The sequence below is a fragment of the Orycteropus afer genome, unplaced genomic scaffold (assembly GCF_000298275.1).
Source record: "Orycteropus afer afer isolate SDZICR_OR568_19922 unplaced genomic scaffold, OryAfe1.0 scaffold00047, whole genome shotgun sequence".
In the NCBI taxonomy this organism is placed as follows: Eukaryota; Metazoa; Chordata; class Mammalia; order Tubulidentata; family Orycteropodidae; genus Orycteropus; species Orycteropus afer.
Window position 1 is genome coordinate 14,318,573 of NW_006921634.1, and position 17,290 is coordinate 14,335,862.

General features: G+C 35.3%; 1 protein-coding gene across 1 annotated transcript in view; it reads left to right on the forward strand.

Moving 5' to 3' along the window:
• The window catches only part of CNTN5 (contactin 5), a 799,637-nt gene that overhangs the window by 624,977 nt on the left and 157,370 nt on the right, over window positions 1-17,290 (forward strand). Inside the window, exons 12-13 of the mRNA XM_007938106.1 lie at window positions 7,343-7,470; window positions 9,820-9,995. Coding sequence (XP_007936297.1) covers window positions 7,343-7,470; window positions 9,820-9,995 — 304 coding nt within the window. The remainder of the gene's footprint in view (window positions 1-7,342; window positions 7,471-9,819; window positions 9,996-17,290) is intronic.

Sequence of the window (17,290 nt, forward strand, 5' to 3'; positions counted from 1 at the left end):
GCATCATTCAATATTTTGCCCATAGAACTTTTCAATATTGTAACTCAAGGCTAAATTTTTTCCTCAGTTCTTTCAGCTTGAGAAATGCCAAGCATGTTCTTCCCTTTTGGTTTTCTAACTCTAGGTCTTTGCACATTTCATTATAGTAATTGGCTTTGTCTGCTTGAGCTGCTCTTTGAAATCTTCTGTTCAACTCTTTTTTTTATCTTGTCATTTTTTTCCATTTGCTTTAGCTACTGTCTGGTCAATGGAAAGTTTCAACATCTCTTCTTACATCCATTTACTCTTTTCTTCCTTTCTTGTCTTTTTAATGACTTCTTGCTTTCTTCATGAATGATGTTCTTGATGTCATCCCACAATTCCTCTGGTTTTCAGTCATTGGTGTTCAATCCATCAACTGTATTCTTTAAATGATCTCTAAATTCAAGAGGGATATTACCAAGGCAATATTTTGGCTCTCATGGACTTGTTTTAATTGTCTTCAACTTCAAGTTGAACTTGCATATGAGCAGTTGATGGTCTATTCCACAATCAGCTCCTGACCTTTTTTTTCAGTGGTTCCACTAGGCTCCATCGGGCCAGCAAACCTGTTCCCTGTTTTTTTTTCCCAAATTGATTTTGAGTTTTGTTCCACATTGTTCTCCCTGTCTATCCAGGATCTCCTACAAAGATCCTCTTCCAAGTGGTTGACAGTAGTAGCTGAGCACCATCTATTTCCTCTGGTCTCATAGTCTTATAGGCTGCAGACTGGATGGTGTACCAGTCGCTAGGACTAATTGTTTCCATGAATTTTTGGTTTTCTTTATTCTTCTTGGCTCTGGACAAGGAGAGACCCATCATTGCATCTAGATGGCAGCTTGCAAGCTTTTAAGATCTCAGTTGCTACTCACCACACTAGAAGGTGGAACAATGATTTTTGTAGTATGTTATGCCAATTGAGCTTGATGTCCTCTGTGACTATGGTTCCAAGCCACACAGGTTCAACTACTTGGTCCCTCTGGGTTCAATCACCTCTTTTCACAGATGTAGCCTATCAGATTTCTGTTTATTCCGTCTGGTAAGATCCACATGTATAGCTGCTATTTATGTTATTGAAAAAAGGTACAATGAATAAGTGTTGGTCTTACAAAATTCTATCATGCAATCTCTCATGTTGATTCTATCAGAAAGGCCATGTTTTCCAACTACTAGTGATTCTTCTTAGTTTCCAACTTTTGCGTTCTAATCTCCAGTAAAAATCAGCACGTCTTGATTGCAAGTTTGGTAAATTTTAGCCTGCAGAAATTGGCAAAAATCTTCAATTTCCTTATCTTTGGCATTGGTGGTTGGTACATAAATTTGAATAATAGTAGTATTAACTGGTCTTCCTTGTAGGTGTATGGAAATTTTCCTACCACTGACAGCTTTGTACTTCAGGATAGATCCTGAAACATTCTTTGTGACAATGAATGCTATTCCATTCGTCTTCACTTTGCCATTCTCAGCATAGTAGATCATATGGTTGTCTGCTTCAAAATGGCCAAAACCAGTCCATTTCAGGTCATTAGTGCTTAAGATGTCGATCTTTATGTGTTCCATTTCATTTTTGACAACTTCCAATTTTCCTAGATTCATACTTTATACATTCCATGTTCTAATTATCAGTGGATGGTTGCAGCTGTTTCTTCCCATTCTGAGTTGTGCTACATCAGTAAATGGAGGTCCCAAAAACTACTCCATTCATGTCATTAAGGTGACTCTACTTTGAAGAGGCAGCTCTTTGCTAGTTGTGTTCTGAGTACCTTCCAACCTGAGGTCTCATCTTTTGGCACCATATCAGACAATGTTTCAAGGCTATTCATAAGGTTTCACTGACCAATTTTTTGAGAAGTGGATGGCCCTTTCCCAGTCTGTCTTAGTCTGCAAGCTCCCTGGAAACCTGTCCACCATGGTTGACCCTGCTGGTATTTGAAATACCAATGACATAGCCTTCAGCCTCACAACAACAAGCAAGCCACCACAGTACAACAAACTGACAGAGGAATTGTAGAGTTCAAATATTACTCCCTTCAAAAAAAGATGTTTCTGACTTCCTACCACTCTACTTTTTCATTCTTCACATTTATCACCTACTTTATTTATATTTTTTGCAAAAAGTTTTAATCCATATTTATTTCACAGCACTGAAATACAATAAATTACATATATTATATAATACTTTCAAATACCTGTTGTTTTGTTAAGTGTTATCCAGTTGATTCCCATTCATAACAACTCTGTGTACAATGGAACACAACACTGCCCTGTCCTGTGCCATCCCCACAACATTTGCTATGGGTAAGCCCATCACTGAAGCTACTGTGTCAATCCATCTCATGGAAGATTTAAACCTTTCTCTCTGATGTTCCTCTTTCCCAAGCATGATATTCTTCTCTAGAAACTTGTCCCTCTGACAACATGACCAAAGTAAGTGAGATGAACTCTAGCCATTTTTGCTTCTAAGGAGCTTGCTGGCTGCACTTCTTCCAGGACAGCTTTTTTCATTCTTTAGACAGTCCATGGTATTTTCAGTGTTCTTCACCTACACCACAATTCAATTCTTTTTCTGTCTTCTATTTTCATTGTCCAGCTTTCACATTCATGAGGCAATTTAAAATACCATGGGTTGGGTTAGGTTTGCCTTAGTTTTTAAAGTGACATATTTGCTCTTCAACATTTTAAAAACATCTTTTGAAGCAGATTTGCCAGAACAATAAGACTTCTGATTTCTTGAGTGCTGTTTCCATGAATGTTGATTGTGGATACAAGTAAAATGAAATTCTTGATGACTTCAGTCTTTCTCCATTTGATGTTGCATATTGGTCCAGTTGTGAGGATTTTTTTTTTCTTTTTGTTTATGTGTAATCCATATTGAAGACTGTAGTCTTTGATCTTCATCAGTAAGTGCTTCAAGCCTTCTTCACTTTCAGCAAGTAAGGTTGTCATCTGCATATCACAGGTTATTAATGAGTCTTTGTCCAGTCCCAATACCATATTCTTCTTTGTGTAGTCAGTTTCTTGGATTATTTGCTCAGTGTACAAATTGAATATATATGGTGAAATGATACAACCCTGACATATGGCCTTCCTGATTTTACAGTGTGCAGTATTTCTTTATTCTGTGTGAACTACACCCTCTTGGTCGATGTACAGGTTCCTCATGAACAAAATTAAGTGTTCTGGAATTCTCATTCTTTGCAATGTTGCAAATAACTAGTTTGGTATTATTATGGCAGTTTTATATATAAGAGAAGGGATAACTTGTTCAAGATCATGCATATGTTAGTCACTGACATGGATTTGAACCCAACTCTTTTTCACCTTAAAGCATAATTTCTTAATTGACAGGGATGATATGATACCAGAAAGAAATCTAATCTGGAAATTAGAGAATTATCTATAAATAATCTGACAGCAGATAGTAGGCAGCACTCCCAGGCATGCAGTCTACTTGGAAGATCTAAGCTAGGTTCTTATAGTGTCTGATAGGTGAGCCAAGCATGATAATGGAGGATCCAGAAAATGTTGCTGAAATTTGGAAGTCAAGATAGGTATTAAGATGTCACCAGTGAATACCGGGGAAATAGGGGTAAAGAGAATGTCGTCCTATATGGTCTCTGCATTGGGCAAATAACAAGGCAGACTCCCAGTAATTAGAGGCAGATGCCCAGTAACTAGGACAACCAAGACATCACTAGGTCTAGGCAGAAACTCATGGAGAATTCTAGTGCCCTGAATACAGCAAACATGATTTGATTCTGAGTGCTAAAATGCTGGTTTGCATTTCCTAAAATCCTCCTACCCCAATGAGCCTCCACTTTATCACTTCCTTACCACCCTACTCCACCTCCAAGAATCTCTTGTTGTTGTTGTTGTTAGGTGCCGTCGAGTCGGAACCGACTCATAGTGATCCCTTCTTGGGTTTCCGAGGACGTGTCACTATGGAAGTAGATTGTCCAACCTTCCTTCCGAGAAGTGGCTGGTTGGTTTGAACCACTAGCCTTCTGGTTAGCAGTCAAGTGCCTTAGGCATTATGCTACCTCTTAGCAGATTTAATTCCATGGTCTGGAAATTCCAAAATATAGGAGCTATGCAGTGAATAGATGCAAAAAGGACAAGGAGGCCACATCTTCTGACCTCCTCTAACCCCACAAGACGAGGACAGAATCACCATCAATATCCCAAAGTCTATTACTGCAAGGCCAGACATGCTGCCTCCCTCCAGCGCTTTCACCAACTGTTCCTCCCAGAGCACCACCACCTCTCTCCTGGGTTCGATAATTTGCTGCAGTGGCCACACAGAACTCACAGATTATGAGGTATATTAGGGAAGCACCAGACTACAATTCAAATTCAGGAAAAACACTTAGTCTCTCTCTCAGCCCACCGTCTCTCAGCCAAGTCTCTCACAATCTCCCCCAGCAGTGCATGTCCCTCAGTGTCTTACTCAGCAATGCGTGTCTCTTGCGTCTCTTTCCCAGCAACATGTGTCTCTTTCAGGGGTGCATATCTCTTTCAGCAGCATGTCTTCCTCAACCAGCAGTCAGAGAGAGAGTTCTGCCTCTAGGAGGCCTCCTTTTGAGCCTGGCAGAGTGGCCAAACTAGCCAATCATAACATCAGAACTCTAAGCACCTAAGAGAGAGTGGGAACCTCCCAGAACATTGCTTTGTGCCACTCCCAACAGAAATACTCCAGGTGGACAACTTCAGCAATCAGGAGCTCCTCAGTTGCTCATAGCAAATCCCCCCTTTGAGTTTACAAAGACTTATGGGTAGAAAAGTCATACTAAGTAATTTACTACACCACAACAGATAAATGGAGAAGACAGATAAAGAAGTTGCAAATCAAAAGGAAATATTAATTCAATATTCAATTTTCTAAGAAGCTCTGGTAGTGTAGTGCCCAAGGCACTTTACTGCTTACCAGAAGGCTGGCTGTTCAAACCCACCAGCTACTCCTTGGAAGGAAGTTTGGGCAATCTATTTCCATAGGGATACCACCTCAGAAACCCAAGGAGGGTTGGACAATGAGTCGAGTCCAACTTTACAGCACATAATAACAACAATAAGTATGTGTGCAATGACCAGACTTTGTAATGTAAAACACTTCCACTGGCTAAATTGCTTTTCTTCTTTTCTAAATTAAAATAATAATGATAATGACAATAGATACATTCATGTGATAAGGATTTGCAATTTGAGTCAACAGGCAGATTTCCAATTAAATGGCACTGCCATTTTACAGATAAAAAACATTGTAGTATTCAAAATTCTTTATCCCTCAAATGGATCAGTGGCCTGAAGTACAGGAGTGCTCATAAAGTATCTTTAAAAGGAGAATATAATATGTTGCCTCTTGCCAACCAAAAGGGATTCATCTTAAATCAAGAGCTGAAATACTGCCAGGGTCTAAGATACATTTATTTCTTCAAAGGAGGTGAACTTTTAAGCTAAACTTCTCATCTGCTTGATTAGAATTTACTTGGGTTAATAAAATTCAGGTATTTTCAAAATATTAACAAGTTGTGAAAATTCTAGTAAGCTAGCTAAATTTCAAAAAAATATATAATTTTCACAGGAAAATGCCTATTTGTTTACAAAGAGTATAAACTTTACTTTCAAATAAATATTTTTGTAATGTGTGCTTGGGCAACAAAGTGGTATAAATATATTAAATTCTAATTTTTATTGAAAATGAATACTATCTAAAATAATGAACAGATTTGTTTCATTGACAGCCTGGAGTGGATTATGGAACTTTTGTCCTCACTGTCTTTTCCAAATGTCTCATGGTGCTATCTCCGCTAAACATCGTTTACTATCCTAGTCTTTGCTAGTTCTAGTCTTAGTTACATAATTTGGCTTGTTTATAATTTTTCCTTTCTCTTACATATTCTAAATCAAGCTAGAGACCTATTGAAAGCTTTAGTTTTAAAACTGGTATCTTTAAAGATGGCAACATATAAGCATAAATTTATAAGCAGTATTTCAGGGGCCTATAATCTAATAAGAGATGTTACGAAGTTCATTGCTCTAAATAATGTTCAATTCTGGGTAATTGTCAAGACTGAATGCACATTTTAAAATAACATGAATGGTGTTCACTAAACAGATTAGACATTATTCATATATCCTAAATAGTTTACTATTCTCACATTGGCATGTAGTAAACTAGTCTTCTTAGGACTAGGAGAATTGAATTTCAGGATTTTCAGATCTGTGGGGTCACTGGTTCTTACCCAATTGTTGTTGTTGTTATGTGCCGTCAAGTCGAACCCAACTCATAGCAACACCGCCTTGGGTTTCTGAGGCGGTATCACTAGGGCAATAGATTGCTCAGCCTTCCTTCTGAGGAACAGCTAGTGGCTTTGAACTGTCAGCCATTTAGTCAAGTTAGCTTATTGTTAATTCCTCTTTGCTAAAAGACATCAGCTCAAACTCTATTGGCATATCAAATGAAACCACCACAGCCACTTCTTCTATGTTTCAGGTTGCTTGAGTGTATTGACTTACTGGTGAAATATTAGGTTGTATTTCAGGAGGATAGAAGGGAGAAAAGGACAAAAGTACTGATTAAATTTGAAATTTGTATATTCCTGGAATGATGAATACACACGAGAATACGGTAATTCCTAATGTCAACCTCATTTTCACTGAACTTCTAAAAAATTTTAATAATGCTTTAATTTTTCATCTTCATAAAAGACTCAAGGTCCACTTTTAACAAAGGTCATGAAAGAGCCCAAATGCAAACTCAGATATGATGTTCTTAAGTTTAAAAATATGTAGCTAGAGCACTCCAGGTTTCAGTTCTCATTTTCATACCCTGGGTGCACAGTGGACACTGTGGAGAAACCACCATAAATCATCTCTTGGCTGTATACAATTAATTTTATGTTCTTTACTTGTCCTTTTCTATGTCTTTATACTGCTTCTTTTTATATTTGATTTTTGAGGTCACTCTTGGTTTGAGGTGAAATACCCAAGCTTAATATTAAAATACCACTGGACGATATTATAGTAACAAATTTTAATAACAAAATGCAGTGTCACCTTTTTCCACAAGTTTTAAAATTAGCTGTCAGAAAGTGCCAAAAGAAAAATAACCTGTAACTTCATAACCCTTTTGAATGTAAGAAGATGGTTTGTGGGCTTCTTGCATAATTTGAAGTATAAAAACATCTCTAGAACCACTGCATGTCTTCACAATAGTCCTTTATCTTATTTCTTATTGTCTTGGAGGTGGTTTCAGACTTCACACAGTTTCTTACCATTTGTTGACTTTCAGTAAAACGGAAAAAAATCCTTTTTTAATAATTTTCAGAATAGCTATTCTTCCAGACGGGAGTCTACGAATCCTAAATGCTTCTAAATCTGATGAGGGAAAGTACATTTGCCAAGGGAAAAATGTCTTTGGTTCTGCTGAAATTATAGCATCTGTATTTATAAAAGGTAAGAAAATATGGTAAAATCTTTTTAAAGCATAATTTTCTCCTAGTTTTCTCGGAACAAGAATAAATGTAACATGCATGCATATGTACTTGCTTGTGTGTATGTGTACGCTTGTTGATAAAATAACTCAGCCCAATTGTTCTTTTCCATCCATTAGAAGGACCATATTGTTAGCAGAAATTTGAAGTGAAAGATTAAAGAAAGGTTTCTGATGTTGTAGTCAGTGCCTCAAAATCTAAATGTATGCTAAGAATATGAAATTATTTTTCCTCTACCAAACAAATTTTAGCATCAGTCAGTAGTTTTCCTTTGTCACCATTTCAACTGGAGATTTTTGTCACAAGGAAGTAGAGAAAGAATGATAGGAATATGGGTTGGAGGGATATGCCTCAGATAATCTGATACCAGAGGTGGCCATTGATGTCTGTATCAATGGCATTATTTATATAACTTTAATTTTCAGTATAATAAATCTAACTGCTTATATATTTCTGTTAGCTTTTTAGTTCTAAAGAAAACTGGATTTCAAGCTTAGAAGAATCTTCTGAGACTATGTATTGTAGTTCAGCAGCAACAAAATCTCATATCTAAGCAGCCAGTTTCTTCAGTTGGCAAAAGAATATTTTTCATAACTGAACTATGTCTTTTCATTTTGTGCTCATGTTTGTCCAATATAGCAAATAATTCTTTGGCCATAAAAATTATCTTCTTTTTCTTTATAAATTAAAAAAATGTAATTAATAAAGCCAGCACACTGATATTTTATATAATCTCTTTATGTATGAACAAGGTATAAACACTAAGGAAAATAAGAAACATAATTTTAAAGATTTTTTTTCTATTACATGGCTTGTAATACAACCTAATCTTCTATTTTTTCTTACTTTTTTCTGTGTGGTAATCAATGTTTTCCATAATGAGGCAATTCTTGTTCTACAAATGTTTTATGTGTTAGCTTAACACTAGGAAAAGAATATTCTATTAATCATGAGGTAAATTAAATACGTAGTGGCCTAATACACTCCAATCCCCACAAACTTCAGTCTACAGTGTACTGTGGTTTTCTGTCTTCTCTGATGAAGCCAGGACTTAGAATGCCACAAAGAATATGTGACTTCTGGCATGTTAACATTTACATTTTGGCATTCCTATCCTGTGGTTGCACTCTGCTCTCAGTTACCATTTAGAAGAACGTTGGATATTAAAGGATATAATCAATTATTAGGAGTAATGCTCCAGCAAACTAAATTATTGCAAACCATAGAGCTAGAGTAGAAATATGCACCTCATTGTTAACCACTTCTGTTAAGATTCTTAAAGTATTTACAATCAGAAATTGAATTCGAAAAAAAAAGATAAAGCCAAAATCCTTTCTCCATCACCTCCCTACTGTCTTTATAAACTTCATACTGTAGCCATTTGCTCACTAGCTTAAGTAACCCTAAGATTTATTTAGCCTGTATTAGACTTTATTTGTTCAAATTTGCTCTATACCCAACAACGAGAGTATTAAAAAAAAAAAAAAACTAAACTGAAATATTAAGTAATTAAACATAAACATTTTTACCCTCAAAAATATTTTCAGTGATTTTGCCTCTCTTTTTATATCTTAACCTTTTTTCAATTCAACAGTGATACGTTATGATAATCTAGAAAGTGCCTCTTCTAACTTCAAACTGATAATATTTCATAAAAGAGTTTCTTATAATGTAAAGCAAATACAAAGTGATTTGTAGTAGTAGTCATAGTATATTTTCCCTCTATTAATATTGTATATTCACGGAGTTGCAGGGGTTGGGCATGCTTTCTGGTGCCTCCTAATACCCTCAAGTCCTTAAAGAGAAGAACTCCTGAGTTCTTTCTTCTGAAAGAACTTTCTTTCTTGGAAACTTCTTCTGAAGTTTTCAGGAGGAAATTCTTCCTCCTGAAAGATGAAACATTATTTATAGTAAAAATCCTTTTATTTATAGTTGATAATGCTTGAAGGTGAACAGGGAAGCTTTAAATTATTTTATTTATTTCTCTCCTTCCTGAAGGCCAAATATTCCTTCTAGTTATGTAGCCTCTAGTCTTTTTAGTCAAATTAACATCTTCATTGGAACAGGGAATCTTAAATCATTAGATCATTTTCATACCCAGCAAAAGCAAAGGAAAATGTACCAACATTCAAAAAAAACTAGTATTTGATAATATTTTACTTACATATGTGAAGAATCATGTACGCGTGTTTAGAGCAACTATGTTGTAAAGACTCCCTGTTTGTGTTTTTCTTTATTGCATAAACTAATGTATGATGCAGGGACCTACTACATGTCAATTATGTTAACTAATGTATTTTTACTTCTATAGAACCTACAAGGATAGAACTTACTCCTAAAAGAATGGAGTTAACAGTGGGAGAAAGCATTGTCCTCAACTGCAAAGCGATTCATGATGCTAGTTTGGATGTTAATTTCTACTGGACACTAAAAGGACAGCCTATCAATTTTGAGAAAGAGGGTGGACATTTTGAAAGCATCAGGGTCGTAAGTGAATACACTTTTACTTTTTGTCTACTAAATAATTTTAGAAATTTTGATTCAAATGTAAAAACCTTCCAATGTAAGAAATGCTGAGGGAAAACAGGAAAAATCTATTTGATTGACAGTGATAACTATCTTCCATCATTTGGAGTTAAGTGAAACTGCAAGTAACTATTTTAAAACATCAGTAAGAAATTGGGAATAATTTATTATATGAACCAAGTTTTCTTGCCACTCATTTTATTAATATTGTCAGTATTTATACATCCACTTCTTAAAAGTTATGTTGCTACATAAAGTGGCTACTATATTATTTAGGGTATTCTTCACAGTGATTATGGTAAAATAAATAAATGAATAAACTTGTCTATCCTATTTATCAGGAAATAGCAATTTGTGGAAATTGCTTAATTACTCAAAAACTATAGAGCTAAAATATGCAACCCTTAGTCACAAATGCACAGTAGCCTTAGATAAACATTCATAGGCATGCTAGTTTCTGATCCACCAAATCTTTGCCTTTTTTATATTTTCTTTTTTATTACATTATCTGCAGGACAATCAAGTAAAAGGAGTGGGAAATATTTTGAATCAAATTCTATAGAATCCTTACAGAGTGACTCACTGTCTTAATCCACAGAGAAGTGAAAAGTGAGCCCACTCCCCCCAGTTACTTGCTTAAGAAATAAAAAAGTAACATAAAGACAGAGAGAGAGAGAAACAAAAGAAAGGTAGAATTGAAGAGGGACAAAGAAACTTTAGCTGGAACCTCCCTTATATATATGGCTAATGGGATGAATCCAAGTAAAATTATTGCTTACAAATTGTTTGAAATGCTGCCATGTATACTTATAATATAGATTGATATCTTCCTAAATATTGTGGGAAGCATTGGAAAACCATAGCCATAGAGAGCCCAAACATACAACTTATTTGAGGTTGCATTTTATTTTAAAGGTAATGTGATACAATGAAAAAGATCCTGGGCCCAACATCAGGAATTCTCCAAATCAAATCCAAGATCAATCCCTAATCTTCTGTGTAAAATAAATCCAGTCATTTAATTTGGAATTAATCTCATATAGAATTAAAATGAAAGAATTGATCTAGATAATTTCTAAATTTCTTCTAGCTCAATTATCTGTTAAATTTATATTAGTAACAGAATAAAAACGAATTGTTGTGTTTGTCAATCTCGCCAAAATTAAACACTATCTTCCAAATTATTCCTCTTTCTGGTTTACTTTGCAAGGAATGGGAGGGGCTATGTAAATAAGAAACAACAACCAACTGCATTATTCAACATCTCATTAAATATTAAATTTTTAAAATTACTAATGGTTATTTTACAAGCAAAATATTTATATCCTGTTGAATAATTCATTTTCCTCTAATTTGTGTTTTTACTCTTCCTTTATCTTATGTTAATAATTTCCTCAAGATTGTGAACAAATATATGCCATATAAATCTTGAAAAGCAATGCAACACAACCACTGCCATGGAGTCAGATCCGACTCATAGAGACCCCTCCTTGGGTTTCTGAGGAGGTATCACTACAGAAGTAGATTGCCTTCCTTCTGAGGAGTGGCTGGGAAAATATGACACCTTCTAGTCCACCAAAAATATATCTTTTCAGAATTGTCTATAAACATACATTTTGAATGACTATACATATAAAAATAAATGTCTGAACTGAATGATAGTCTTTCTTCATGTAAGCAGACCACTATTTATTTTAATATTAATGGAAAATGAAAGGACTTTGTAAGATTATATGACTTCTACTTTTTGTCTCTTAGATTTCCCACCTAAGGTTGATATCATTCATTTGTGTTAATAAATATATTTAATCATTTTGATAATGGTTGCAGTTAATAATATCTCATATACCTCATTGCATATATATAGATTTTATTCCTGAGAAGTACAAAATTGACCCCCCACTCCATGCAGATCCATATTGTTACAAACCATTTATAATTAGGCTCTTTCCTTTTAGATAGTGACAGTAAACTAAAGAGTAGAAACAGAAATCAAAATATCATGCTGAGAGGTGAAAAAAAGAAATACTTAGCTCCAAGTTAATGTATGACTTATCAATCGTAGTATATTTGGAATAATTTACCGAAATTTGTACATGCTCAAAAATATTTCAATCTTTAAAACTGTCAAGTATAAAAGAAATTGTTTATTACATTCCTCCCAGTTACCTCAAGCATCAATTTGTTCCTGGCTGGATTCAAGGCCATATGCTGGAGAGAATATCATTTTTATAGCAATGGAAAGACAGAGTAAGGAAAAATAATTTTCCATCTCCCCTGTTGCCCTTCTACATTTGAAACATAACAAGCTTGGGAAATAAAACATTTTAGTAGGAGAAAAAGAAGTGTCGCAGAGAAAAGAAACTTGGAAGGGCCCTCTGGACTTTTTGGGAGGTCACTGGAACTCTGGGAGGGAAAGGTTAAAACAGGTCCTGAAGACAGCCAAGTAAGGACAATTTTAAGGCCTGCTTTGTTTCAAATAACAGCTATTGAAGGGAGTTTTAGGCATCACCTTAAGGATCTATTCTACTTCAGCAGAATGAGAAAGTCAAATGGAATTCAAAAACTTATACAGAAATAGAGTGTGCTTTTGATTGGAGTTAACTCTCTAGGCTAACTGCCCTGGAATCAAAACCTGCCAATGGTGAATGAATGCAGGTGAATAAGAAAAGAAAGAAGGGATACTTTAGCATTTTAACACTAAATAGACTTAAATTAATCAAATTGTCTGAAAAAAAAAATGATATACCACTGATGTTGATATTTAACATCTTTTAAGATGCCAAAATATGACTTAATGAAGTTCTTTACTTTTCAACTAGTTGCACTGATGACTTTTATGAACAGATTTTGTTTTATAGACAAAGCTCTAAGCCAAATCTTATATGTAGCCATTGTAAAATCTAAATATAATATAAATTATTATGTTATAAATAAAATATTGCTTTGGGACTGCATTCCAAGAGAATAAATAGATAAAAATATAATCACATCATTTCTCTAAAAAAAAAATATAAGTCATTGCTTTTAAATTTAAGCAAAAAAAACATGTAATGAAAAATGCTTCTATTTCTCTTGTCCTTTTCCATAAGCCATGTTTAACAAACTAAGCAAAATATTTGGAATGAATCCATTATTGAAACTACCACTGAAAAAAGCCAAATAATCAATTAGACCATAAATATTTTATCCAATTCATCCATATCACCTTTTTTTTTTTTTTTTTTTTGCAAATGAGGTGAACTAACTGAATGGTAAATGAGCAAGGCTATTTTTAAGATTTTAAGCTGCTGCTGTGAAGAATCCAAAGTAAAAGAAATGACCTTACCCTCTAAGAGAACACAATGTAAGAGGAGAAACAGCAGGATGTTCTAGCAATCTACAGTAACAGACAAGTCATCAGAAGGTTATGGGAACATGGCTGCAGGAAGGAGTTGGTATTTGAATTGGACCATGGCTGGTAGAAGGATTTGTCAAGTGACAAGGAGACAAAATTGTATTTCAAGCAGAGAGAGTAGGTCAAGCAAAAACTGAAAGAACAGTTTAGTAGTGCATGTTTCAAGAAGTGAGTAGCCAGGACCTGTACAGCACAGTGAGGACATGTAGTAAAAAACAAGTCAATATTTCTTAAATACATTTAAAGAAAGCAACAGAGGCCTCATTGTAAAAGGCACCGACTTTCAATTCTGACAACTGTGTGGAACAGGAATTGAACAGTTTGCAGATTTTACTATCACTTTAGATTGGTTAAGCAGAGGTTATAATAAGGAGTCAACCATTGTTAAGAGATTTTCAAGTAAAAGCATTTATAGTTGTGTTTTGACGTAATTGTTTATTACTCAGAGAGCCTTCTATTATTCGCAGGATGCTTAAACAGTATGTGAGCATTTCTAGATGTCCCCAAAGCCATGGTATTAATGGAAGATTGGTGATCCATTGTTTTCCAGAGACTTGAAATTCCTGTTTATTCAGTTGAGATATAAGTTTTAATCATTATAATGTATAAAGAGTGTCGTTGTTGTTGTTGTTATGTGCCATCAAGTCAGACCCGACTTATAGCGACCCCTCCTTGGGTTTCTGAGGCAGTATCACTACAGAAGTAGATTGCCCCATCTTCCTTCCGAGGAGTGGCTGGTGGGTTAGCAGTCAAGTGCCTTAGCCACTATGCTACCAGAGCTCCCGCATAGAGTAGTTACACTGAATATCATGGCAGTCTGCAATTTAGGCAGATAAAATTTCTCAAATCATTGTCATTAGGATAGTCTGTTAAAGAATTGTCCTTTCCTTTGTAAACTCTCTAAATCTGCTAATTTGCAAGAAAATGGACAACCAAACCAATTCTAATATACTATTATTTGCATAGTCCTTTACCCAGGACTCTGGTTATAACAATACAGAGGAAAGTAGAATGGTGTATTTGGTCCATTTTTTGGTAAGAAAACTGATGAATAAGACTTTTCACATTTACATAATTGCCAAATTAGGGAAACAAGGTTATATGCAGTGTTACTTTTAAACTACATTATGTTGATTATCTGATCATAAAACTTACCCTCTTCATATTAATTAAACAACTAATATGTGTTTGGCTCTTCTCTATAAATTGGGAAATAAAAAATAAAAGGAAGAATTGATCCCATTCTTCAGTAAGCATAATGATGGTACAGGACTTTAAGTGATTTAGGAAAAATATGACTATAAAAAATTATCATTTTTTTAAATTGCAGTCAAATAATGTTGGAGTCCAGAAAAGAAGGAAATTAATTTGATCTTTTATCATTGTGGAGAAAAGCAAGATAAGGAATTAATGCAAGTTAAAGACTTAATATAGTACCTACTGTGTATCACCAGTAAAAACTACTGGTGATTTGAATATCAAATTAATCAAATATCAAATTCTCATAATAGTCATATGAGGCAATATTATTTTGGAAGAATGTGGTATGTGACTCAAGCCTCAGAAGATGGGGAGAATTAGGAAAAGCAAAGAAAAAGCAAAGGGTGGTCTAAGGAGGGATAAAATATTGTATCTGTGGTTGTGAAAGATATTGGTGATTACTGAGTTTGTCAGGATGTTACATGGATTTTCCATCTGTATTATTAATATTTGTTGCAACCCTTTAAGTGATGAAGAAACTCACTCCTTCTGAGGTAGTTCATTCGATTAGCCATCAGACTTGAATGCTAGAAAGTTGAGAAGTAGAAGTGTTTATTATAACCTGTATTGCAAGCATATAATTCATAAAGAAATATGTCTTATTTATACTTGTGGTTCGTATTGGGTTTTACATTAGATGGATAAAAAGGGGTTACAAATTTAAGAGTTTTATGTTAGCTGAAAAGCACTAGCCAATGTCAATTTTCCTATCACTGTTACTTCTGTTCCTCATTATATTGTTAAGATTTAGCTCGCTGTTGTTAGGTGCCTTCGAGTCAGTTTGGACTCATAGTGACCCTATGTACAACAGAAGAAAATGCTGCCTGCTCCTGCTCCATCCTCACAATCTTTGCTATTTCTGAGACCATAACTGCAGCTACTGTGTCAATTCATCTTGTGGAGGGTCTTCCCCTTTTGGCAACCCTCTGATTTTTAAGCATGATATCCTTCTCCAGGGACTGGTCTCTTCTGACAGCATGACCAAATTAGGTGAGATGGAATCTGGACATTCTCTCTTCTAAGGAGCATTCTAGCTGCACTTCATCCAAGATAGATTTGTTCATTCTTCTGGCATTCCATGGTACTTACAATATTCTTCACCAACACAATCCAGATGCATCAATTCTTTTTTGGTCTTTCTTATTCATTGTGCAGCTTTCACATGCATATGAGGCAATTGAAAATACCATGGCTTGTGTCAGACCAACTTCAGTTTTCAAAGTGCAATCTTTGCTCTTTAGCACTTTAAAGAAATCTTTTGCAGTAGATTTGCCCTGTGCAATATGTCATCTAATTTCTTGAATGCTGCTTCCATGGGTGTTAATTGTGAATCCAAGTAAAATGAAATCCCTGACAACTTCAATGGTTTCTCTAAATCCTGTAAGTCCAATATAGGATTTATCTTATTACTTAGTATTTATTAAGAATGTTGTTGTTGTTGTTATTATGTGCCATCGAGTCGGACCTGACTCATAGCGACCCCTCCTTGGGTTTCTGAGGCAGTATCACTATGGAAGTACATTGCCCCATCTTCCTTCTGAGGAGTGGCTAGTGGGTTTGAACCACCAGCCTCCTGGTTAGCAGTCAAGTGCCTTAGACACTATGCAATAAATTTTCAAATAGCTCATTGTCTTTACTGATGGAAATATTGATGATGTGAAAATCAATTAAATCCTCAGACACACTGTCAGGATATATTAAGAAGCAAAGCTATGAATGAGGTTCTGGCCAGCATCTGGGGCATTCTGTCCTTCAACACATTGGCAGGTATAAGTCATGGAGCCAGTTCATAAGTAATGAGAAAGGATATGAAGGGGCAGAGGATTAGTAGCTCTACCAAAGTCACGTGTTGTCTTGGGTTCATTCTGTTCATTAATATTCATGCTTTCAAGTGATACGTCCTCCTAGGCTCTGAGCCTTACCTTCTTGCTGCCTTGTAAAGGGTTGACCATTTTTCACCAGTTGATCTCCTGGCTCTTTGTCCTGAATCATGGAAAGCTGGTAATATACCAGCTGGTCATCTGTTCTTTGCTGTAATCTCTTGATTCCCACAGATTTTCTTTTAGATGATATCAAAGACAGTCTGTTACTGGAGAATGCTTTCTTAAATCCTAAATGTGTAACTTGTTAACGGTAATAATCATGATCACAGCTGGATAGTATTGCCTTTTATTCCTTCACCTCCAAACTTGAATTGGCAGATTGACTCAAACCAAAATTGGAAGTGTGCCCTTCACTTTGTAGTTTACCAAATTTAGGAAAATCAGGCAGTGCTTCCAAAGTATTCCATTCTTCTGTTGATGGGCACCTAGGTTATCTCCATCTTTTGGCTATTGTAAATAGTGCTGCGATGAACATTGTATGCATATATCTGTTCTTGTCCTGGCTCTCACCTCTTTAGGATATTTAGGATATATACCTAGTAATGGAATGGCTAAGTCAAATGGTATTTCTAATTCCAACTTTTTAAGGAATTACAATACTGCTTTCCACAGTGGTTGTATCATTTGACAGTCCCACCAATAGTGCATGAAGAGTCCCAATCTCTCTGCATCCTCACCAGCATTTGTTATTTTCTGTCTTGTTGAACTTTGCTGCT